Raw genomic sequence first — 26,694 nt, 5'->3', positions numbered from 1 at the left:
CGAACATCTAAAAATTCTTAAAACAAGAAGTATTTACTAGACAAGCAAAAGTTTTTGTCTTGTTTTGAGAAAAATAACTCAAAATTAAGAGTTTTTGCTTAAAATAAGATAAATAATCTGCCAATGGGGTGAGAAAAATAATCTTGTTTTCTGTTTGAATTAAGATTATTTTTCTCACCCCATTGGCAGATTATTTATCTTATTTTAAGCAAAAATTATTTTAATTTTGAGTTATTTTTTCCCCAAAACAAGTTTTGTACTTTTGCTTGTCTAAATATTTTTGTTTTAAGAATTTTTAGATATTTGGATTTAAAACAAGACAAAAATACTAAGTAAGAAAAGCATTTTTTTGCAATGAAGAGAAGATACTCACATGTTTTCCGGAAGACAAATTAAGTAAAATTTACATCGATTTTCAAATTCGAAAAGTTTTCACCCCCCGGCTCATAATGCATCGTGAGTTTCCTTCTGGAGCGTCAATGAATGTTTAAACCTTTTTTAATCTTTGTGTTTGAGTCTCTCCATTGTCCTCAGTGTGAAAAGATGGATCTCAAAATCATGCAGTCACTCTTGGAAAGGGTTCATTTTGGGACCAAAATGATTCAGACACTTTGACCTAACCATGCTTTGAGAGTTTTTGCTTAAAATAAGATAAATAATCTGCCAATGGGGTGAGAAAAATAATCTTAATACAAACAGAAAACAAGATTCATTTTCTTACCCCATTGGCAGATTATTGATCTTATTTTAAGCAAAAACTCTCCTCATTTTGAGTTATTTTGTCACAAAACAAGACAATCATTTTCACTTGTCAAGTATGTTTCTTAATGTAAGAATTTTTTGATATTTTGACTAGAAACAAGACAAAAATACTAAGTAAGAGAAGCACTTTTTGCAGTGTCTAAACTATTGCGAATAAACTGTTAAAATGTGTCTGAATACATTTTGGTTTGACTGTAGATTGTCCACAATTCCCATTCACTGAATGAAAAAAGTCTAACATTCTGCTAAAAGACTACGAACGCCCAGCTTCAACCAATTAGAAACAAGCCAAAAGTTGGATTTTCCAAAAGGGTTTTTATGTTGCTTTACCTCATTTGCAGACGATTCCAATAAGGTGCTGTTGTCTCTGTTTGCGGTGGAGATGTTTCTGAAGATGTACGCAATGGGGCTTCCGTCGTACTTCATGTCTCTCTTTAACCGCTTCGACTGCTTCGTGGTGTCTGTGGGGATCCTGGAGCTCATCCTCGTTCGCATGAGCATAATGTCTGTCATGGGCATCTCCATTCTGCGCTGTATTCGCCTGCTGCGTCTCATCAAAGTAACAAGGTACGTGCACTGCCAAAAACACTCTTCTTACTCAGTCATTTTGTCTCGTTTCTAGTCTAAATATCTAACAATTCTTAAATCAAGACGCATTTGCTAGATCAGTAAAACGACAAAAGATATTTTTCCTTATATGGCGACCGATAACATTTTAAAATGTACATATATCGGCCGATACCAATATGGCGACCGATAAAGATAATATTAAAAATGTACATATATCGGCCGATACCTCATATCTGATGAATCTCATCTAGTATTCCCCAGCGCCATTACTGGCGAAGAAGGATCTGATATGATCGCGCCGATATTTTGACCTTCTTCACTGGAAGTAATGGCGCTGGGGAATACTAGATGAGATTCGTCTGATATGAGGTAAAAAAAAAAAAATGAAGTGAGTTATTGCTTAAAACAGGCCAAATGATCTGCCAATGGGGTGAGAAAAATAATCTTATTTCTGTTTGGGACAGAAACAAGAAACAAGATTTCAATCAGAAATAAGATTATTTTTCTCACCCCATTGGCAGATCATTTTGCTTGCTTTAAGTAAAAACTCACTTCAGTTTGTATTTGTTATTTTTTACCTCATATCAGACGAATATCATCTAGTATTTCCCAGCGCCATTACTATCATATCAGATCCTTCTTCGCCAGTAATGGCGCTGGGAAATACTAGATGAGATTCATCAGATATGAGGTATCGGCCGATATATGTACATTTTTAAATGTTATCGTCACCATATTGGTATCGGCCGATATATGCACATTTTTAAATGTTATCGTTATCGGTCACCATATTGGTATCGGCCGATATACGTAAATGTTTTTATGTTATCGTTATCGGTCACCATATTGGTATCGGCCGATATATGTACATTTTTAAATGTTATCGGTCACCATACTGGTATCGGCCGATATATGTAAATTTTTTAATGTTATCGTTCACCATACTGGTATCGGCCGATATATGTACATTTTTTTATGTTTTCGTTATCGGTCACCATACTGGTATCGGCCGATATACGTAAATGTTTTTATGTTATCGTTATCGGTCACCATATTGGTATCGGCCGATATATGTACATTTTTAAATGTTATCGTCACCATATTGGTATCGGCCGATATATGTACATTTTTAAATGTTATCGTTATCGGTCACCATATTGGTATCGGCCGATATACGTAAATGTTTTTATGTTATCGGTCACCATATTGGTATCGGCCGATATATGTACATTTTTAAATGTTATCGGTCACCATACTGGTATCGGCCGATATATGTAAATTTTTAAATGTTATCGTTCACCATACTGGTATCGGCCGATATATGTACATTTTTTTATGTTTTCGTTATCGGTCACCATACTGGTATCGGCCGATATATGTACATTTTTAAATGTTATCGTTATCGGTCACCATACTGGTATCGGCCGATATGTGTACATTTTTAAATGTTATCGTTCACCATACTGGTATCGGCTGATATATGTACATTTTTTTATGTTTTCGTTATCGGTCACCATACTGGTATCGGCCGATATATGTACATTTTTAAATGTTTTCGTTATCGGTCACCATATTGGTATCGGCCGATATATGTACATTTTTAAATGTTATCGTTATCGGTCACCATATTGGTATCGGCCGATATACGTAAATGTTTTAATGTTATCGTTATCGGTCACCATATTGGTATCGGCCGATATATGTACATTTTTAATGTTATCGGTCACCATATTGGTATCGGCCGATATATGTAAATATTTATGTTATGATATATGGTATTTTTTCTCACCCCATTGGCAGATCATTTTGCTTGCTTTAAGTAAAAACTCACTTCAGTTTGTATTTGTTATTTTTTACCTCATATCAGACGAATATCATCTAGTATTTACCAGCGCCATTACTATCATATCAGATCCTTCTTCGCCAGTAATGGCGCTGGGAAATACTAGATGAGATTCATCAGATATGAGGTATCGGCCGATATATGTACATTTTTAAATGTTATCGTCACCATATTGGTATCGGCCGATATATGCACATTTTTAAATGTTATCGTTATCGGTCACCATATTGGTATCGGCCGATATACGTAAATGTTTTTATGTTATCGTTATCGGTCACCATATTGGTATCGGCCGATATATGTACATTTTTAAATGTTATCGGTCACCATACTGGTATCGGCCGATATATGTACATTTTTTTATGTTTTCGTTATCGGTCACCATACTGGTATCGGCCGATATACGTAAATGTTTTTATGTTATCGTTATCGGTCACCATATTGGTATCGGCCGATATATGTACATTTTTTAAATGTTATCGTCACCATATTGGTATCGGCCGATATATGTACATTTTTAAATGTTATCGTTATCGGTCACCATATTGGTATCGGCCGATATATGTACATTTTTAAATGTTATCGGTCACCATACTGGTATCGGCCGATATATGTAAATTTTTAAATGTTATCGTTCACCATACTGGTATCGGCCGATATATGTACATTTTTTTATGTTTTCGTTATCGGTCACCATACTGGTATCGGCCGATATATGTACATTTTTAAATGTTATCGTTATCGGTCACCATACTGGTATCGGCCGATATGTGTACATTTTTAAATGTTATCGGTCACCATACTGGTATCGGCCAATATATGTACATTTTTTTATGTTTTCGTTATCGGTCACCATACTGGTATCGGCCGATATATGTACATTTTTAAATGTTTTCGTTATCGGTCACCATATTGGTATCGGCCGATATATGTACATTTTTAAATGTTATCGTTATCGGTCACCATATTGGTATCGGCCGATATATGTAAATGTTTTAATGTTATCGTTATCGGTCACCATATTGGTATCGGTCGATATATGTACATTTTTAATGTTATCGGTCACCATATTGGTATCGGCCGATATACGTAAATGTTTTAATGTTATCCTTATCGGTCACCATGTTGGTATCGGTCGATATATGTACATTTTTTAATGTTATCGGTCACCATATTGGTATCGGCCGATATATGTAAATATTTATGTTATGATATATAGTATTTTTTCTCACCCCATTGGCAGATAATTTAGCTTGTTTTAAGCAAAAAATATCTTATGTCATTTTACTGATCTAGTAAATGCATCTTTATTTAAGAACTATTAGATATTTAGACTAGAAACAAGACAGAATGACTGAGTAAGAAGAGCTTGTTTTGCAGTGCGTGTGTGTCTGTACGTGTGGGTGTGTGTGTGTGTGCATCGGAGTTGATCTGAGATGTGATTTTTAGGCACTGGACAACGCTCAGTAATCTCGTGGCTTCGCTCTTGAACTCGGTGCGCTCCATCTTCTCTCTTCTCCTGCTCCTCTTCCTCTTCATCGTCATCTTCTCTCTGCTCGGCATGCAGGTCTTCGGGGGGAAGTTTAATTTTCCGGATGATCACGTGAGACGGAGCAACTTTGACAATTTTCCTCAGGCTCTGATCACGGTTTTCCAGGTGAATCAATCGTTCGTATGATGAGCGAGACGTTTGGATCCACACACTGCACAAAATGTTTTCTTACTCTTCTTACTTTTTACTCATTTCTAGTCTAAATATCTAAAAATGCTTAAATCAAGATGCATTTACTAGATCAGTAAAACGACATAAGATATTTTTCCCTGTTTTCTTCAAAATAAAATCTAAATGAAGTGAGTTTTTGCTTAAAACAGGCTAAATGATCTGCCAATGGGGTGAGGAAAATAATCTTGTTTCTTGTTTCGAACAGAAATAAGATTATTTGGTAACACTGTAGTATAGGGAACACATATTCACTATTAACTCTGACTTCTGCCTCAATAAACTCCTAATTTACTGCTTATTAATAGTTAGTAAGGTAGTTTTTTAGCGTTTAAGTTTAGGTATTGGGTCGGATAAGGGATGTAGAATAAGCTCATGCAGAATAAGGCATTAATATGAGCTTTATAAGTGCTAATAAACAGACAATATCCTAGTAATATGTATGATCATAAGACACTAGTTAATAGTTAATAACTGAACCCTAAAATAAAATGTTACCGAAATAATTTTTCTCAACCCCCTTTCCGATAATTTATCTTATATTAAGCAAAAACTCTCTTCATTTTGAGTTATTTCTTCCCCAAAACAAGACAATTACTTTTGCTTGTCTAGTAAATACTTCTTGTTTTAAGAATTTTTAGATGTTTGGACTCGAAACAAGACAAAAATACTGAGTAAGAAGAGCATTTACTGCAGTGTGTGCCTCTCTCCAGTGTCTTATACTCTCTGTTTTAGATCCTGACGGGTGAAGACTGGAACTACGTGATGTACGACGGCATTATGGCTCACGGTGGGCCAGCCATGCCAGGAATCCTGGTCAGCATTTACTTCATCATCCTCTTCATCTGCGGAAACTGTATCCTTCGCGCTAGACACATGATGTACACTGCAAACAATGCTCTTCTTACTCAGTCATTCTGTCTCGTTTCTAGTCTAAATATCTAAATATTCTTAAATCAAGATGCATTTACTAGATCAGTAAAATGGCATTAGCCGCGTTTCCACCGCAGGAACTTTGGGCTGTGTGTTTCGACCGCGGGATCTCGACTGTATGTAAGAAATATATTTAAATTAATCATAAAATGGCCCTGATATGTCTCTAGTAGGGCTGTCCCCGACTAAGGATTTAGACAATCGAATCAGAATTGTCGAATCTCTCTATGGTCGACCGATAGTCGAATCATCTGTGTGTGTGAATGGGTTGGGAGGGGCACGACACTGTCAGCAGAAGGGTAAAACTATTTGTATTTTCCTTTACACACGACTGCACACAGCAACAACTTTTAATAAAGCGACCAAAACTGCCTGCCAACTGACTGACGAACTGACAATGGCTTTCTTATTTAGGTTTAAATAGCCTGAAAGGTAATGTGGTGGATAAACATTAATAAACCGTTTTCTCACAACATGTTAAAGCCGCGATCGAAATACAGAACATCACACAAATATATAAAAGAACATTTTGATAAATAAACCTAAAAAAATACCTGCCTAGAGAGGAAAAGAACACTTTGAGTGCGTTTACTGCACGTTCTTCAGCCGATTGAGCCTAAAGACGTACGCAAAGCTCAGCCCCGCGCCTCAGGATCTCACACCGACACCTGACGCGCACATTATACACACGCGAGCTCAATTTGGAATTGACTGACAGATGAGCTGCACGAAAGCGCTCTGTGATGGAGCAGGATTTTAAACAGCTTCCTGAGTGGCCGCGGACAGGCGCTGAATGCTGCCGCCGGTGTGTGTACACTCATTGAACGTGTTCTAATTTTAAAGGCGCGGTGCGAAGCTCGGCGACCTTAAAGGGGTCGCACACCGATGCTCAGCTCAGCGCCGCAACACGTCTTTAAAATATTGAGCACCCCATATTGCCAAAATGGTATGATCCTCGTTTCATAACACCCGCGAAGATTCGACCGTGAGATCGGTGGTCGAATCAGGCTCCGCATATCGATGCATCGAATCTTTGACTATTCGGGGTCACCCCTAGTCTCTAGACATTAATAAATCATGGTAATTTCAGACACTTCTATCACTGCCAACAGTAGTCCGGCAGGATATTGTCATTATAAAGTTGTTGCTGCAGCTCAGCTGATGTTGATGATGTCATGTTGTGTTTTGCCCTGAAGCTCCGCCCTCCACCTATCGACCAATCACGAGTCAGTAGTGTTTCGGGTTGCCAGATCTGCTCTAGTTTTCACAGCGGCAGATCTACAAACGTTCTGCTGATCCTGCAGCCAATCTGGCAACCTCGAGTCAGGGGGAGGGGGAGAGGGAGACACCGCTCTACAGTCATTTAAAGTGATTGCAGTACCAGTCTTGGCCACAATCTTACACGCGAGGTCGCACTTTTTCAAAGTTCAGGAACTTTCGAGGGCGGGACTTGGGCGCTGAACTGATTGGTTGAGGATTTTATTTCAACCGGCATTTTTAAAAGTCTTTTACATTTACATTTTATCCAAAGCGACTTACAACTGAGGAGTACAGGAAGCGATATGTAATGAAGAGGCGAAGAAACGCAAAAATTGCCCTAAATACAAAGGTTTGGACATTACTCAGTGTACCAAAAACCAGAAAAGGGAGGGAAAAGAGAAAATTAAAGGAGGAAGAGGAAGGCTTTTTTTTTTTTTTTTTGCGAGGTTCTGCGTTGAGTAAATAGTCTGGCTCTTTCTGTCTGATGGCGCGCGTTCTTCTCAGCCATCTCATGGTCAATGTTCATAATAGCTGATAATAACATACATAAGAATACGCTTTAGTATCAGTGCTCTTTTCCGCCGTTTCGTTAATTACCTCTTTAGTAAGCCAATTCGTAACCAGCAAAAGCAGCGCAGCTTGAATCTCCTCCATACTTGTTATTGTTGCAGACAGTAGGTGCGTTTCCATGGAGCACTGTAATCGGTTTAAAAGTCCAGTCTGAATGAAAACGCTCCATATAAACACCTCAAGCGTAATAAAAATGCCCAAACCGAATGAAATTGTAATCGTTTGAGAGGGGAGGGATAAACCTTTTCATGAACCGATCAAACGAAACATTTAACCATGTAAACGACCTGATCGGATTACTTTGCAGTGGGCGTGATACACACCGCGCGCCTTCACCACTGACCACGCGCCGCGCTCACACACCGGCTATAATGCTGAGAGGAACGCTAATTTTCTGAGGGGGTAAACTTTTTATTTCGTTAGAAGTTATGAAGGTAATGTTGGCATAATGACACACCCTCTCATCTTGACAGCGTTTGTCCAAGGCATTTTTTACTTCAACAGAAAACAATGATTTTTTTCTGAGATGATTACACTTTACAATAAATAAATAGCTTTTATAAAAGCGTATAGTCCTGGTGGCCGTTGAGAGTTGCGTTGGCATCCGTAAACACATTCAGCTGCTCTGTGGTGATTGCGATTGAAAGTGCCTAGTGTTGCGCAGAAATGATGACTGTCGCGCGCAGTCCTACATCGCCGGACTTTAATCTGCCTAATCCTCCCGGTACTTTAGGCCGCGGTGGAAACGCAGACAGTAGCAGGTCTGGGGAAACAAAGTTCCTGTAAAAAAACGTTCCTGGTACAAATTGTTTCGGGTAATTTCAGTGGAAATGGGGCAATAATTTTTGAGAAAAACAATCTTATTTCTGATTGAAATCTTGTTTTTTATTTCCCAAACAGAAATACGATTATTTTTCTCACCTTATCTATGCGCTTATCTAGTAAATGCATCTTGATTTAAGAATTGTTAGATATTTAGACTAGAAACAAGACAAAAATACTAAATAAGAAGAGCATTTTTTGCCGTGGACAAGTTGTAAAATGACATGTGAAGCTGGACGAGGACTTTCCTGAGCATTGATCTGCAGATATCCTCTTGAACGTCTTCCTGGCGATCGCGGTGGACAATCTGGCAGAAGCGGAGAGCCTGACCTCAGCCCAGAAAGAAAAGGCAGAGGAAAAGAAACGCAAAAGGCTTCTCAGGTGAGAGATAAAGTGGTCAAATAGCATGAGCACTGCAAACAATGCTCTTCTTCTTTAGTATTTTGTTCTTGTCTCCAGTCTAAATATCGAAATATTCTTAAATCAAGATACATTTACTAGATCGGTAAAACGACAAGATATTTTTGCTTGTTTTCTGGGGAATAAAATCTAAATTTAGTGATTTTTTTTTGCTTAAAACAGGCAAAATGATCTGCCAATGGGGTGAGAAAACAATCTTATTTCAGTTCGGAAACAAGAAACAAAATTAGATTATTTTTCTCACCCCATTGGCAGATCATTTTGCCTGTTTTAAGCAAAAACTCACTTCATTTTGATTACATTTTTAAGAAAACATCTCATGTTGTTTTACTGATCTAGTAAATGCCTCCTGATTTAAGAATTGTTAGATATTTAGACTAGAAACAAGACAAAATGACTGAGTAAGAAGAGCATTGTTTGTAGTGAGACTTTTACAGACATTTCTGATGCTTAATTTGTTCTTGGTGTAGAGAAAACCTTCCTGATAAGGGTGAGGAGGACAAGGCTATGCTAGCAAAGAAACTAGCGGAGCAGAGAGCCAAGATTGACGGGATTCCCACCACAGCCAAGGTCAAAACTGGCAGAATTACATCCTAACATTACTGTCAAATGTGTTAGAAGTGGATTTTGGGTTGATCACACTTATACGGTCAAACCTAAATATATTCAGACACATTCAACATTTCCTTACATTATCAGTTTATCCGCTATAGTTTAGAAAATCCACTGTAAAAGATTATTTAGAAAAAAAAGTTGCCTTAAAATGTTGAGTTCATTGAAATTAAAATTTTGAGTTAATACAATGAACATTTTTTGAGATTCGACAACCTTTATTAAAATATTATTAAAAGATTGTGTAAGCATATTGGGTAATTGTGTGTTTTATTATTGTGCGCAGCCAAATTGTGCTATTTTCATGATTTGTCAAAAGTTTCTATTTATTAAACAAACTTCCTTCATTGTTTCAACTCAAATGTTTAATTTCAATAACCTCAAAAATTTAACTTTTTTAAGTTAAACCAACAATTTTTTTACAGTGTGGTAATAAAATATGACAAGAACTCAGAGTTAAACTGATCAAATTAATCTTGATAACGTCAGAAAACGTTAATAGAAAGGTGTGTAATGGATCACAATCAACCAATCAGCTGTTCAATTTAAGCACACAATTAGATAAAACCAATTTAGGTCAGCCAATGACCAAGCAATGTCTTGTTTTGTTGAGTCTGTGGTTTCAAAGGTCACATTAGCTTAGCAATTAAAGAAAAAACACTTCAGGAAAACATGGTCCCAAAGTGCAACCGGATTTTGTATTTGGACAATTCACATCAACTAACAATAGCATTGAAGACTCACTGCACAAAAAAATGCTTATTTTTAGTATTATTGTCTTGTTTCCAGTCCAAATATCTAAATATTCTTAAATCAAGATTCATTTACTAGATCAGTAAAACGACATAAGATATTTTTGCTTGTTTTCTGGGGAAAAATGTCAAAATTGAGTGATTTTTTTTTACTTAAAACAGGCAAAATGATCTGTCAATGGGGTGAGAAAAATAATCTTATTATTCTTGTTTCCGAACAGAAATTTTGCCTGTTTTAAGCAAAAACTCACTTCATTTTGATTTAAACAAAAAAAGAAAAGATATCTTATTTCGTTTTACTTGTCTACACTGTAAAAAGTATTTTAAAAATAAGTTACCTGGTTGCCTTAAAATTGAGTTAACTAATTTCTAATAATTTCGTTTTTGAGAACATTTTTATTATTATTATTATCAGATTTTGTAAGCATATTGGGTAACTGTGTGTTTTATTTGTGATGACGCAGCCAAATTGTGCTATTTTCATGATTTATTACATTTTTTATGTGGTTCAGATACAATAACAGTTTGAGTTTCTATTAATTAAACCAATTTCCTTCATTGTATCAACTCAAATTTTTAATTTCAATAAACTCAAAATTTTAAGGCAACCAGGTTACTTACACTCTAAAAAATGCTGGGTTGTTTTAACCCAATGTTGGGTCAAATATGGACTAACCCAGCAATTGAGTTGTTTTAACCCAGCAATTGGGTTGGTTTAATCCTGCGGTTGGGTTAAATTAGTCCATATTTGACCCAACATTGGGTTGTTTTTTTACCCAGAATTGTACTTTTTAAAATTAAACAACAATATTTTTTTTTACAGTGTAGTAAATGCATCTTGATTTAAGAATTGTTAGATATTTAGACTAGAAACAAGACAAAATTAATCAGTAAGAAGAACATTTTTGGCAGTGCGGTTGATTTGTAAGATAAGAAATTAAAACAAAAAAAAAGCATAATCTATTCTATACACTGACTAAAGTTATATATTTTTTCTATATTAATCTGCAGCTCAAAGTGGACGAATTTGAATCAAATGTGAACGAGATTAAAGATCCGTTTCCTCCAGCTGATTTTCCAGGTAAAACAGGATAATTTAGCTTAGTTTATAGAGTTCGTATGTCTAACGGCTGGCGTTCTGATTTACCTGCTCAGGTGACGATGAGGAGGAGGAGCCAGAAATCCCTCTCAGTCCTCGGCCTCGTCCAATGGCAGACCTGCAGCTGAAGGAGACCGAGGTGCCGATGCCAGAAGCCAGTTCCTTCTTCATCTTCGGCCCGCAGAACAAGTACAAACCTCTCCGTCACTCAAAAGGCCATTGCACACTGAATCCGAAATTTGCACGTGAAACTTTTGCACGTCAAAAATTAATTCGACGTCACGTTATATCGATCACGCTTGCACACCGCCTCTGAAACTTTCATCCGTCAAAACAAAAAAAAGCAGAACAGGTTAAATTTTCTGCATTTTGCATCCATAAAAATGCATTTTGAGACGTTTTTACAACTCAGAGTCACCATACATATTATTTGTATCAAAAATACTACAGATATTATTATATCACAGCTATAATTATAGCAAACCAAGTCCCTGTAAACCACAGATCCATACCGTAGAGTAGACATATACTGGCAGTCTCTGTTCAGGATCAATTGATTCACAGAAATTGTTGGTGATCTTCTCTTTAATATGTGTCTCCAGTATCGCTAGCAAAGCATCAAACTGAGCCGCTAACACTAAAGTAAACTTTGGATCGGTCCGGATAATCCCGCTGGATCATGAGGCTGAAATCTCCGTCCTCTCTACGCGACTGCAGGAGTGGATGATGGACCCAATATTTCCTCATTCTTTTTCTCTTTTTATGAAGAGAGAGGACAAAAAAATCATCCTCAATACTTGAAGACGTAATTTTGTATTGTTTTGCGGGGTTTTTTCGTAACTCATTCATTAATATGCATCGGACTCAGTGTGCAAGGTCTCTGTGCATGACGAATTTTTCGGATCACGAATCCGGAAAAACGCATGCGAAAAATCGGACTCACACCGTGTCCCAACTACACGTGACCCGATTAGATTCCGGCGAAAAAGCAACATGTCTATCCACACCAGACGCAACGCGACTATGAAATGCAACAAATCAATCAAAAACAACAGCCAATCAGAACAGTGAGAGGGTGGAGCTCTATAAACCACAGCCAATCAGAACAGTGAGAGGGCGGAGCTCTATAAACCACAGCCAATCAGAACAGTGAGAGGGCGGAGCTCTATAAACCACAGCCAATCAGAACAGTGAGAGGGGAAGCTCTATAAACTACAGCCAATCAGAACAGTGAGAGGGCGGAGCTCTATAAACCACAGCCAATCAGAACAGTGAGAGGGGGGCTCTATAAACCACAGCCAATCAGAACAGTGAGAGGGCGGAGCTCTATAAACCACAGCCAATCAGAACAGTGAGAGGGCGGCGCTCTATAAACCACAGCCAATCAGAACAGTGAGAGGGGGAGCTCTATAAACCACAGCCAATCAGAACAGTGAGAGGGCGGAGCTCTATAAACCACAGCCAATCAGAACAGTGAGAGGGCGGCGCTCTATAAACCACAGCCAATCAGAACAGTGAGAGGGCGGAGCTCTATAAACCACAGCCAATCAGAACAGTGAGAGGGCGGAGCTCTATAAACCACAGCCAATCAGAACAGTGAGAGGGCGGAGCTCTATAAACCACAGCCAATCAGAACAGTGAGAGGGCGGAGCTCTATAAACCACAGCCAATCAGAACAGTGAGAGGGCGGAGCTCTATAAACCACAGCCAATCAGAACAGTGTGTGGGCGGAGCTCTATAAACCACAGCCAATCAGAACAGTGTGTGGGCGGAGCTCTATAAACCACAGCCAATCAGAACAGTGTGTGGGCGGAGCTCTATAAACCACAGCCAATCAGAACAGTGAGAGGGCGGAGCTCTATAAACCACAGCCAATCAGAACAGTGAGAGGGCGGAGCTCTATAAACCACAGCCAATCAGAACAGCGAGTGAGCGGAGCTCTAGGGCAAGCGCACCAGAGATTAATCTTGACCATGGGCATCGGAACCATTGTGTGTGTGTGGGACGAGACCCACCCACTTTTTAAGACCAATGATATTGGACCCACTCACTTTTATCGTCTCTAATTCAGCACACGTCTGCTTACCTTGACTACCCCTTAACCGAGAAACTTATTAAGAAACTTATTATTAAACACATGTTAAACGCTTTATTTCCCCTTTTCTAATATTATCTATTTTTTTTTATTTGAAATAAATACCTTTCCGATCTGATATGCGATGGGGAAAGCGAGTGTGGCTAAAGGCGGATTCGAACATATGCTCGCGATATGCGTCAAAACTTGATGCCATGCGTCTCTTACCCCTACTCTATAGCCTCAGTGAATAATTCAGTGATTTCTGTCATTTTGTCTGGCCCAATCAATCTTTTAGTAAACGGCATTTTTTCTGTCTGGACACGGAGCATAAAAAACATGCAACTTGTTCATTATCATTTATCTGTGAAACTGTTGATGTCTATGGCAGTTAAATGAATATAGCCTTTTTATTAGACTATTGGTATTGACTGGTTTGAGGTCTTTTTTTGGTATAGGAAAGGGATATGGCCTCAAACTCACCATAATGCAGGAAATCACATCTATAAAATCTTCTTCTTTTTTTCTGGGGGAGAACCCCCCGACCCCCCACAAAACAATTTCCCCGCCTATCATATTTTTCCCTACTGACCCACCCACTTTTTATTTGCTTCCGACGCCCATGATCTTGACAACACTCAAACTACTAAAAATACACACTGGATTACTAAAACAATCGTTGTCATTGAATATACTTGTTTGTTCACAGTTTGAACGCTCTTGTTTAAAGGGTTAGTTCACCTAAAAATTAAATTGATGTCATCATGATGATGATTCGGATCGCCAATGTCTCGTGATTTCAGCAGTTTGACACGCGATCCGAATCATGAATCGATTCGCTGACTCATATCCGTTTGAATCTTTATTTGAGGATTGAACACAAACGCGGAAGAGAAGCCAATGCTGAATAAAGTCGTAGTTTTTGTTATTTTTGGACCCAAATGTATTTTGGATGCTTCAAGAGACTCTAATTAACCCACTGATGTCTCATATGGACTCATGTCTCATATCATACTTTGATTGAGGGAGAGGAGTTAATGACAGACAATTCATTTTTGGGGGAACTAACCCTTTAATTTCGAGATCTAAGGTGAATTATCCTTTAGTATGACAAAGCTGGGAGCGCTAAATGATATTCAAAGAAACATTACACACTTTTAACATTAAATAAAGCTCATAAACACCTGAGATCAACATTGCCATGTTTTGTGTTGTTGTTCCAGCCACGACGTCACACAAAAATAGAAACCGTTTCTAAAATAGATTCATCGCGTGTCGCCGTCAGGGCTGGTTAGGACAAAAACTCGAATTAACTTGGAAAAGACACCTCTTATCGCGCGTCGCAGTGTCGCGTCACGTGTAGTTAGGACACGGTGTCAGTGTGCAAAGGCCTTAATACACATTGGGAGCTTCTTTGTTTATCGATGTCTCTGCTCAGATTCCGTAAACTCTGCCATCGCATCATCAACGCCACGACCTTCACCAACATCATCCTCCTCTTCATCCTGCTCAGCAGCATCTCATTGGCTGCGGAGGATCCAATCGACCCAATGTCTTTTAGGAACCAGGTACGCTCTTAAAAATAAAGGTTCTTCAATGGTTCTTTGGTGGGTATATGATTCCGTGAAGAACCTTTAATATCCAAAGAACCTTTCCATTGCACAAAAGGTTCTTTAGGAACCAAAAATGGTTCTCCTATGGCATCACTTTGAACTCGCCCATCTCTAAACCTATCGTCGCTCGTCTCTAACAGCCACCTTTCCTTCTCCACTCCAGGTCCTGGCCTACGCTGATTATGTCTTCACCTCAGTTTTCACAGCTGAGATCGTGCTGAAGGTGAAATGAGAGTTTGGTGTGTGTTCTGAGAAGCTAACTTTGGTTATATTTGGGTTTTGTGATTGGTTCAGTGCCTCTTCGTTCCCTGCAGATGACCACGTACGGTGCCTTCTTACACAAGGGGTCTTTCTGCCGCAATTCCTTCAACATCCTGGATCTGATCGTCGTCGGCGTTTCTCTTCTGTCCATGGGAATGGAGTGAGATTTCAAAGCAATGTTCTGAGAGAAATAGAGCAGAGTTAGATACAAACAGCCAGGGGCGCCATGAAGAGTTTTACAGGATTAGTTCACTTCCAAATGAAAATTTATGATAATTTACTCAACCCCCGTCTTGTCAAAGATATTCTTTCTTCAGTTGAAACGAAATTAAGTTGAGGAAAACATTCCAGGATTTTTCTCCTCATAATGGACTTCAATGGGAACCGACGGCTGAAGGTCCAAATCAGTGCAGTTTCAGAGGAAGAGAAATAGAGTCTAATCTAGACAAATCTACAGAGCCCCACACATGACCTGCAGTAAAAAACTAGTAGGCTAAATCATGTGCACGTTTTACTATTTCTTTCCCTCGATTTATAAATCATGCGCGCGTTTTACTATTTCTTTCCCTCGATTTATAAATCATGTGCACGTTTTACTATTTCTTTCCCTCGATTTATAAATCATGTGCACGTTTTACTATTTCTTTCCCTCGATTTATAAATCATGTGCACGTTTTACTATTTCTTTCCCTTGATTTATAAATCATGCGCACGTTTTACTATTTCTTTCCCTCGATTTATAAATAGTGCGCTCGTTTTACTATTTTGTTCCCTCGATTTATAAATCGTGCGCATGTTTTGCTATTTCGTTCCCTTGATTTATAAATCGTGCGCATTTTTTACTATTTCGTTCCCTTGATTTATAAATCGTGCGCATTTTTTACTATTTCGTTCCCTTGATTTATAAATCATGCGCATGTTTTGCTATTTCGTTCCCTTGATTTATAAATCGTGCGCATGTTTTGCTATTTCGTTCCCTTGATTTATAAATCATGCGCATGTTTTGCTATTTCGTTCCCTTGATTTATAAATCATGCGCATGTTTTGCTATTTCGTTCCCTTGATTTATAAATCGTGCGCATTTTTTACTATTTCGTTCCCTTGATTTATAAATCGTGCGCACGTTTTGCTATTTCATTCCCTCGATTTATAAATCATGCGCACGTTTTGCTATTTCGTTCGCTCGATTTATAAATCATGCGCACGTTTTGCTATTTTGTTCCCTTGATTTATAAATCGTGCGCATTTTTTACTATTTCGTTCCCTTGATTTATAAATCGTGCGCATTTTTTACTATTTCGTTCCCTTGATTTATAAATCGTGCGCACGTTTTGCTATTTCATTCCCTCGATTTATAAATCATGCGCACGTTTTGCTATTTCATTCCCTCGATTTATAAATCGTGCGCACGTTTTACTATTTCATTCCCTCGATTTATAAATCATGCGCACGTTTTGCTATTTCGTTCGCTCGATTTATAAATCATGCGCATGTTTTGCTATTTCGTTCCCTTGATTTATAAATTGTGCGCATTTTTTACTATTTCGTTCCCTTGATTTATAAATCATGCGCATATTTGACTATTTCGTTCCCTTGATTTATAAATCGTGCGCACGTTTTGCTATTTCATTCCCTTGATTTATAAATCGTGCGCATGTTTTATTATTTTGTTCCCTCGATTTATAAATCGTGCGCACGTTTTACTATTTCATTCCCTCGATTTATAAATCATGCGCACGTTTTCCTATTTCGTTCCCTCAATTTATAAATCATGCGCACGTTTTGCTATTTCATTCCCTCGATTTATAAATCGTGCGCACGTTTTACTATTTCATTCCCTCGATTTATAAATCATGCGCACGTTTTGCTATTTCATTCCCTTGATTTATAAATCGTGCGCATGTTTTATTATTTTGTTCCCTCGATTTATAAATCGTGCGCACGTTTTACTATTTCATTCCCTCGATTTATAAATCATGCGCACGTTTTGCTATTTCGTTCCCTCAATTTATAAATTGTGCACACGTTTTGCTATTTCATTCCCTCGATTTATAAATCGTGCGCACGTTTTACTATTTCATTCCCTCGATTTATAAATCATGCGCACGTTTTGCTATTTCGTTCGCTCGATTTATAAAACATGCGCACGTTTTGCTATTTCGTTCGCTCGATTTATAAATCATGTGCACGTTTTGCTATTTCATTCCCTCGATTTATAAATCGTGCGCACGTTTTACTATTTCGTTCCCTCGATTTATAAATCATGCGCATTTTTTACTATTTCGTTCCCTTGATTTATAAATCATGCGCATATTTGACTATTTCGTTCCCTTGATTTATAAATTGTGCGCATTTTTACTATTTCGTTCCCTTGATTTATAAATCGTGCGCACGTTTTGCTATTTCATTCCCTTGATTTATAAATCATGCGCACGTTTTGCTATTTCATTCCCTCGATTTATAAATCGTGCGCACGTTTGACTATTTTGTTCCCTCGATTTATAAATCGTGCGCATTTTTTACTATTTTGTTCCCTTGATTTATAAATCATGCGCATATTTGACTATTTCGTTCCCTTGATTTATAAATCGTGCGCATTTTTTACTATTTCGTTCCCTTGATTTATAAATCATGCGCACGTTTTGCTATTTCGTTCGCTCGATTTATAAATCATGCGCGCGTTTTGCTATTTCGTTCGCTCGATTTATAAATCATGTGCACGTTTTGCTATTTCATTCCCTCGATTTATAAATCATGCGCACGTTTTACTATTTCATTCCCTCGATTTATAAATCATGTGCACGTTTTACTATTTCATTCCCTCGATTTATAAATCGTGCGCACGTTTTACTATTTCATTCCCTCGATTTATAAATCATGTGCACGTTTTACTATTTCATTCCCTCGATTTATAAATCGTGCGCACGTTTTACTATTTCGTTCCCTCGATTTATAAATCATGCGCACGTTTTGCTATTTCGTTCCCTCGATTTATAAATCATGCGCACGTTTTGCTATTTCGTTCCCTCGATTTATAAATCATGCGCACGTTTTGCTATTTCGTTCCCTCGATTTATAAATCATGCGCACGTTTTGCTATTTCATTCCCTCGATTTATAAATCGTGGCACGTTTTACTATTTCGTTCCCTCGATTTATAAATCATGCGCATTTTTTACTATTTCGTTCCCTTGATTTATAAATCATGCGGATATTTGACTATTTCGTTCCCTTGATTTATAAATCATGCGCATATTTGACTATTTCGTTCCCTTGATTTATAAATCGTGCGCATTTTTACTATTTCGTTCCCTTGATTTATAAATCGTGCGCACGTTTTGCTATTTCATTCCCTCGATTTATAAATCGTGCGCACGTTTGACTATTTTGTTCCCTCGATTTATAAATCGTGCGCATTTTTTACTATTTCGTTCCCTTGATTTATAAATCATGCGCATATTTGACTATTTCGTTCCCTTGATTTATAAATCGTGCGCATTTTTACTATTTCGTTCCCTTGATTTATAAATCGTGCGCACGTTTTGCTATTTCATTCCCTTGATTTATAAATCGTGCGCATGTTTTATTATTTTGTTCCCTCGATTTATAAATCGTGCGCACGTTTTACTATTTCATTCCCTCGATTTATAAATCATGCGCACGTTTTGCTATTTCGTTCGCTCAATTTATAAATCATGCGCACGTTTTGCTATTTCGTTCCCTCAATTTATAAATTGTGCACACGTTTTACTATTTCATTCCCTCGATTTATAAATCATGCGCACGTTTTACTATTTCATTCCCTCGATCTATAAATCATGCGCACGTTTTGCTATTTCGTTCGCTCGATTTATAAATCATGCGCGCGTTTTGCTATTTCGTTCGCTCGATTTATAAATCATGTGCACGTTTTGCTATTTCATTCCCTCGATTTATAAATCATGCGCACGTTTTACTATTTCATTCCCTCGATTTATAAATCATGTGCACGTTTTACTATTTCATTCCCTCGATTTATAAATCGTGCGCACGTTTTACTATTTCATTCCCTCGATTTATAAATCATGCGCACGTTTTGCTATTTCGTTCGCTCGATTTATAAATCATGTGCACGTTTTGCTATTTCATTCCCTCGATTTATAAATCGTGCGCACGTTTTACTATTTCGTTCCCTCGATTTATAAATCATGCGCATTTTTTACTATTTCGTTCCCTTGATTTATAAATCATGCGCATATTTGACTATTTCGTTCCCTTGATTTATAAATCGTGCGCATTTTTACTATTTCGTTCCCTTGATTTATAAATCGTGCGCACGTTTTGCTATTTCATTCCCTCGATTTATAAATCGTGCGCACGTTTTACTATTTTGTTCCCTCGATTTATAAATCATGCGCATTTTTTACTATTTCGTTCCCTTGATTTATAAATCATGCGCATATTTGACTATTTCGTTCCCTTGATTTATAAATCGTGCGCATTTTTACTATTTCGTTCCCTTGATTTATAAATCGTGCGCACGTTTTGCTATTTCATTCCCTCGATTTATAAATCGTGCGCACGTTTGACTATTTTGTTCCCTCGATTTATAAATCCTGCGCATTTTTTACTATTTCGTTCCCTTGATTTATAAATCATGCGCATATTTGACTATTTCGTTCCCTTGATTTATAAATCGTGCGCATTTTTACTATTTCGTTCCCTTGATTTATAAATCGTGCGCACGTTTTGCTATTTCATTCCCTTGATTTATAAACCGTGCGCATGTTTTATTATTTTGTTCCCTCGATTTATAAATCGTGCGCACGTTTTACTATTTCGTTCCCTCGATTTATAAATCATGTGCACGTTTTGCTATTTCATTCCCTCGATTTATAAATCATGTGCACGTTTTGCTATTTCATTCCCTCGATTTATAAATCATGCGCACGTTTTGCTATTTTTAACAAAAAATTATTAACATTTATATACTTTTTAACCTAAATCCTAATAAAGACCAGCATTTGTGTTTATAAAACTGACACTCTTTTATTTTTTGTTTAAATGAGCGATGGTTTGGCTAGATAAGACCCTTATTCATCGTCTGGTGTCGTTTAAAGCCCTCTGAAGCTGCACTGAAACTCATTTGGATCTTGAACCATTTGAGGCCCATTGAAGAGAAAAATTGGAGAAAAATCCTGGAATGTTTTCATCAAAAACCTTCATTTTTTTCGAACTGAAGAAAGAAAGACATGGACATCTTGGATGACATGAGGGTGAGGAAACTATCAGTAAAAGTTTATTTAAAAGTGAACTATTCTTTAATGGAGCTGTACATCTATGTGAATAACAACGTTTTTTAGAAAAGGAAAGACATTATTTTACGTCTCTCTGCAGATCAAGTGCCATCTCAGTGGTGAAGATCCTCAGGGTCCTGAGGGTGTTAAGACCTTTAAGAGCCATCAATCGAGCCAAAGGCCTCAAAGTGAGTCTAGTTTTGAGACTACTTGACGACAAATGTTCCCCTGTTCCTCCATCTATCCGTCTTTTCTGTCTTTTAGCATGTAGTCCAGTGTGTGTTTGTGGCCATCAAGACCATCGGCAACATCGTTTTAGTCACCATGCTCTTGGATTTCATGTTCGCCTGCATCGGCGTCCAGCTTTTCAAGGTCAGAGAGTTCACAACACCCACACACTGCAAAAAATGCTAGGTAAGAGTCGTCTTACCCCATTGGCAGATTTATCTTATTTTAAGCAAAAACTCGCTTCATTTTGAGTTATTTTTTTCCCAAAACAGGCCTATTACTTTTACTTGTCTAGTAAATACTTCTTGTTTTAAGAATTTCTACATATTTTGACTAGAAACAAGACAAAAATACTAAGTAAGAAAAGCATTTTTTGCAGTGTTTGATTTCACAGGCTGGTAAAGAGAGAATATAATGTTGGTCTTTTTTCTCTTAATCTGGCAGGGGAAATTTTTTTTCTGCACAGACCCGCTCAAAATGACTGCGGAAGAATGCCAGTATGGTTGAGCTTTCATTAATTTCTCCTTCACTACTGAGATCTTAAACTCTCCAAATCCACATAACTCTTCTCTCTTATTCGGTAATGCTTTCAGGGGAACATTTATTCAACACAAGGAACACGCTCTTCATGACATGGTGCTCCATCAACGTTTGTGGATGAACAGCGACCTAAACTTCGACAACATTCTCAACGGCATGCTGGCTCTCTTCACCGTTTCGACATTCGAAGGCTGGCCAGAGTAGGTATTTAATAAATGCACTGCAAAAAAGGCTTTACTTACTTAGTATTTTTGTCCTGTTTCTAGTCAAAATATCTAAACATTCTTAAATTAATAAACATTAACTAGACAAGTAAAAATTATTGTCTTGTTTTGGGGAAAAATAACTCAAAATGAAGAGAGTTTTTGCTTAAAATAAGATAAATAATCTGCCAATGGGGTGAGAAAAATAATCTTGTTTTCTGTTTGAATTCTACGGAAGCTTATTGCATTCACTTGAGAAAAAAAAATCTACTCTGTTTTTCTGAATTAATGACTTAATTATCTCAGAATTATGAGATAATTTTTCATGAATAAATTTTTTTTTGCTCTGTTTTTCTGAATTAATGACTTAATTATCTCAGAATTATGAGATAATTTTTCATAAATACAATTTTTTTGCTCTGTTTTTCTGAATTAATGACTTAATTATCTCAGAATTATGAGATAATTTTTCATAAATATTTTTTTTTTGCTCTGTTTTTCTGAATTAATGAGATCCCTCAAAATCCAGCCAAGAGCTCTATTTTAGCTGGATTGCATGGAAGTAAACATGTCCCGCCTTTCAAATTTGTGCAGACAGCCGATCTCATGAAAATTCGTATAAATAGTAGTATAAATAAGTGTGCAATCTTGTGGAATGTATACGCTAAAATGAATTTTGGTGTGCATATGGTACACAGTTTTTCACGTGCTTATACGCACTTTATGGCATATTATACGTACGAACCCCCCATCCCACCATCCCCAACCTACTCAAGAGCATGTCATATGCATGCACGCGAAAGACTGTGTAGCACGTGCATTATCTCAGTAAACATTCCACACAATATACATTCCAAACGATATACATTAGACACGATTTCACACTCGTACTATTGATACGCATTACTATGTGATCGTGTTAAGATGATGCATCTGAAATGCATTCAGGCTGGCTACGTGGTGACACAAGAGACAATCAGGCAATTGTTGAAAATACTGGATCCCCATGGAGTGCAATAGCAATGTCAAGCAGATCAGAATGTTCATTTCTGCTGTCATGAGCTGTCTGCACAAAGTTGATGCACTAAAAACAATACAATTTTTATTACTTAAAGACAATGTCTCAAACCCAAAGTAAAATAAATCCGGATTAAATTTGAAAGGCGGGACATGTTTACTTCCATGCAATCCAGCTAAAATAGAGCTCTTGGCTGGATTTTGAGGGATCTCATTAATTCAGAAAAACAGAGCAAAAAAAAATTTATTTATGAAAAATTATCTCATAATTCTGAGATAATTAAGTCATTAATTCAGAAAAACAGAGCAAAAAAAAAATTATTCATGAAAAATTATCTCATAATTCTGAGATAATTAAGTCATTAATTCAGAAAAACAGAGCAAAAAAAATTATTCATGAAAAATTATCTCATAATTCTGAGATAATTAAGTCATTAATTCAGAAAAACAGAGTAGATTTTTTTTCTCTCAAGTGAATGCAATAAGCTTCCGTAGAATTGAGATTATTTTTCTCACCCCATTGGCAGATTATTTATCTTATTTTAAGCAAAAACTCTCTTCATTTTGAGTTATTTTTCCCCAAAACAAGACAATTACTTTTACTTGTCTAGTAAATACTTCTTTTTTAAGAATTTCTAGATGTTTGGACTAGAAACAAGACAACAATACTAAGTAAGAAAAGCATTTTTTGCAGTCTGAACAACTTCCTGTCATCCCAGCTAACAATTCGTTCCCCGAACGTTAGTTTTTGGTTTGCAGAACGTTCTTTTTATAAGGTTTTTGTTAACATTATTCCAACATTCCCCTAACCTCTTTAAGCTGTACGTCAGTATAGTATACATGGTATGGAAGATGGATGGATGAACGCCTATAATCACTATTATAAAAACAATATCTTGTTTTTTGTTGTTTAAATAACCGAGCAGGTCAACCATTATATGGAAGATTAAATTAAATTACATTTGTCCATTAATATGTAAGATTACCTATATGGGGTAACCAAGATTGTAATTTTCTCCAGAACAATGAGTTCATCATCTTCAATATCATCTATGGTTTTAGAATAATACATTTTATTCACAGACATAAAAAAAATGTATAAAAAATTATTTGTCTTAAAGTAGGTACTTTTATTGCTTACCTCTGAATTGTAAAATTGTAGTTTAGCAGGATGTGCTTTTTTTGGCCAGTGAACAAAAAGTTATGTTCTTTTCAATAAGGATGTTAAATCTCTCCGAAATCATGTTTACTCTCACATATATATCAATTATAAGTAATAATTCAATAACGAGATCCGTTCACGGATGTTAGTCAGCCAGTAAAACGACATGACCGTTAATTTTCAAATTGCGCGAGTTCGCGGCTTTCTGTGAAGCAGAGAAAGCGCGCGCTGAAGAACCGCGAGATCAGAGGCGCGCAATAAAGACAAACAAACCCGCGAATTTCTGACTTCTGTATGCTTAACCACGGATTGTTTAGCTATAACGTTGGATTTATCTGATCATTATACTGCGTTTTAATTGATCTCAGTCCAATATAAATGCTTTTTTTAAAGCTAATTCCTGTAGGATATACACCGACCAGGCATAACATTATGACCACTGTCAGGTGAAGTGAATAACACTGATTATGGCTCCTGTTAGTGGGTGGGATATATTAGGCAACAAGTGAACATTTTGTCCTCAGAGTTTATGTGTGTGAAGCAGGAGAAATGGGCAAGCGTAAGGATTTGGATTCAGCGAAAGTAGGACCGACACAATAGTAGGAAGTGGTCATAAAGTTATGCCTGATCAGTGCTTGCAGTGCTCTGCAATGCTTTAATAGAAAGGTTATTTCACATTTTTATTAATTAATAACCTAAGAATAACTCTTAGGGAATGTTCTATACAAGTTATTCTTAGGAAATACCACCCTGCAACTTTCTGGGAAAATTATTTTATAGTTGCAAAAAATAAAACCTAAAAAGAATGTTATTGTTTGGTTTTCAAAAAATAAAATAACCAAATGTGAACCAAATACTAACGTTAGGGGAAGGTTTGCTGGGATATTTGTAGTTCTGTTTGCCTTTATAAAGTTTATGAACAAAATGTAGGAAGTTTAAAGTGAAGCAAACCCATTTTCCCAATTGTACCTTTACACGCAGATTGTTGTATAAAGCCATCGACTCTAATCTGGAAAACGTCGGCCCTATTTACAACAACCACATAGAGATCTCCATCTTCTTCATCGTTTACCTCATCCTCATCGCCTTCTTCATGATGAACATCTTTGTGGGCTTCGTAATTGTCACCTTCCAGGAACAAGGAGAGCAGGAGTACAAAAACTGCGAGCTGGACAAGAACCAGGTACGACCAGAGCTGGACAGTAACTCAGCTCATCTACTCGAGTCCTGTACTGAAGTTCACTTTTTGAGTATCTGTTCGTTACTTGAGTATTATTTTTTCTGTAATCTTCTGACTTTAACTTCACTCCATCTGAAAGACAAATATCGTCCTCTTTACTCCACTACATTTCTATCAAGGTCCTCGAAGTGGAAAGTCGTTTCTGTCGCAACTTTGAAAGTCAGTGATGATTTTTTTCTTCTTTAAAAGGTGTTTGGGTTTTTGCAGAAAGCCTTTCAGGAATCACTCTTGTAGAGTCTCGTGAAGTTCAATGATTTCACAGCATTTATTAAACACTGATTTATAGTTTAGAGCAAAATGGAAGAAGACGGATGTCCAAATGCTCATTTAGTGGAGTATTCACATAAACAAAGTTGATTCTGTCTTCAGTGAAGGTGAACAGTGTGAGAATATCAGATGTGTATCAGTGTATTGGATCCGTGCATTCGGCCTTAAAGTGACAGCAGCTTTGTAAAGAGCTTTGTAACTTTTCTACAAGTATTTAAATGAGTTTAAGTTAGTCGTCTGCTAGTGTGTCAGATGGAGCGTCACTGACTGGCTTAAACCATGATGGCATAATGTGCATTTATACAACTATAATACAATAATGCGGCGGCATAGAAAAGGAAATTTACTTTTGATACTTAAGTACTTCTGAAAACAAATACTTCTGTACTTCTACTTCAGTAAAAATCTGTTTTTACAACTTTCACTTGTAACGGAGTAATATTTGACCAGTAGAACTTTTACTCTTACTCAAGTAATGAAGTTGTGTAGTTGGTCCACCTCTGGCACTATCACACACCTAATATGATGTCCAATGATCCTGGTTTATAACGCACCTTTATGTGCCCATTGGCAGCGTCAGTGTGTCCAGTACGCCCTAAAGGCTCGGCCCTTGAGATGCTACATCCCTAAGAACCCGTATCAGTATCAGGTGTGGTACATCGTCACTTCCTGTTACTTCGAGTACCTGATGTTTCTCCTCATCATGCTCAACACCATGTGCCTGGGGATGCAGGTGAGAACACAAGCACACACTGCAACAAATGCTCTTCTTACTCAGTATTTTTTGTTTTTTAGTCCAAACATCTAAAAATTCTTAAAACAAGAAGTATTTACTAGACAGGTAAAAGTAATTGTCTTGTTTTGGGGAAAAATAACTCAAAATGAAGTTTTTGCTTAAAATAAGATAAATAATCTGCCAATGGGGTGAGAAAAATAATCTTAATTCAAACAGAAAACAAGATTATTATTCTCACCCCATTGGCAGATTATTTATCTTATTTTAAGCAAAAACTCTCTTCATTTTGAGTTATTTTTTCCCAAAAACAAGACAATAATTTTTACTTGTCTAGTAAATGTTTCTTAATGTAAGAATTTTTAGATAGTTAAACTAAAAACAAGACAAAAATACTAAGTAAGAAAAGCATTTTTTTCAATGCAGAGTTACACAAAGAACCCAAACACGGGAAATAAATTATTAGGATATCAAATGCATTGGAGAGTTTAAATCTATTGTCATTTCTCGATCCTCCAGCACTGTAATCAGTCGGACCACATCACCCAGCTCTCAGACAAGCTGAACGTCATCTTCACTGTCCTCTTCACAGTGGAAATGATACTCAAAGTCGGCGCCTTCAAAGCAAAAGTAAGTCCTGGATTTGGACAGCTGACAGAAAACAACATACTAATTCAGTACTTTTTTCAATTCATTCATAGCATAGCTCTGTTAACCA

General features: G+C 37.0%; 1 protein-coding gene across 1 annotated transcript in view; it reads left to right on the top strand.

Annotated features, from left to right (window-relative positions):
• Positions 1-26,694, top strand: part of cacna1sa (calcium channel, voltage-dependent, L type, alpha 1S subunit, a) — a 50,730-nt gene that overhangs the window by 10,119 nt on the left and 13,917 nt on the right. The window contains exons 11-27 of the mRNA XM_067415162.1: positions 1,104-1,329; positions 4,625-4,832; positions 5,631-5,751; positions 8,747-8,861; positions 9,371-9,470; positions 11,276-11,345; positions 11,420-11,552; positions 14,876-15,005; positions 15,214-15,273; positions 15,365-15,471; positions 20,687-20,774; positions 20,851-20,958; positions 21,259-21,311; positions 21,408-21,554; positions 24,718-24,919; positions 25,818-25,976; positions 26,496-26,606. Coding sequence (XP_067271263.1) covers positions 1,104-1,329; positions 4,625-4,832; positions 5,631-5,751; positions 8,747-8,861; positions 9,371-9,470; positions 11,276-11,345; positions 11,420-11,552; positions 14,876-15,005; positions 15,214-15,273; positions 15,365-15,471; positions 20,687-20,774; positions 20,851-20,958; positions 21,259-21,311; positions 21,408-21,554; positions 24,718-24,919; positions 25,818-25,976; positions 26,496-26,606 — 2,138 coding nt within the window. The remainder of the gene's footprint in view (positions 1-1,103; positions 1,330-4,624; positions 4,833-5,630; positions 5,752-8,746; positions 8,862-9,370; positions 9,471-11,275; positions 11,346-11,419; positions 11,553-14,875; positions 15,006-15,213; positions 15,274-15,364; positions 15,472-20,686; positions 20,775-20,850; positions 20,959-21,258; positions 21,312-21,407; positions 21,555-24,717; positions 24,920-25,817; positions 25,977-26,495; positions 26,607-26,694) is intronic.

This window comes from Pseudorasbora parva, chromosome 14 (genome assembly GCF_024679245.1).
Source record: "Pseudorasbora parva isolate DD20220531a chromosome 14, ASM2467924v1, whole genome shotgun sequence".
In the NCBI taxonomy this organism is placed as follows: Eukaryota; Metazoa; Chordata; class Actinopteri; order Cypriniformes; family Gobionidae; genus Pseudorasbora; species Pseudorasbora parva.
The sequence above is the reverse complement of the archived record's forward strand: the minus strand, read 5'-3'. Positions and strand labels throughout refer to the sequence as shown.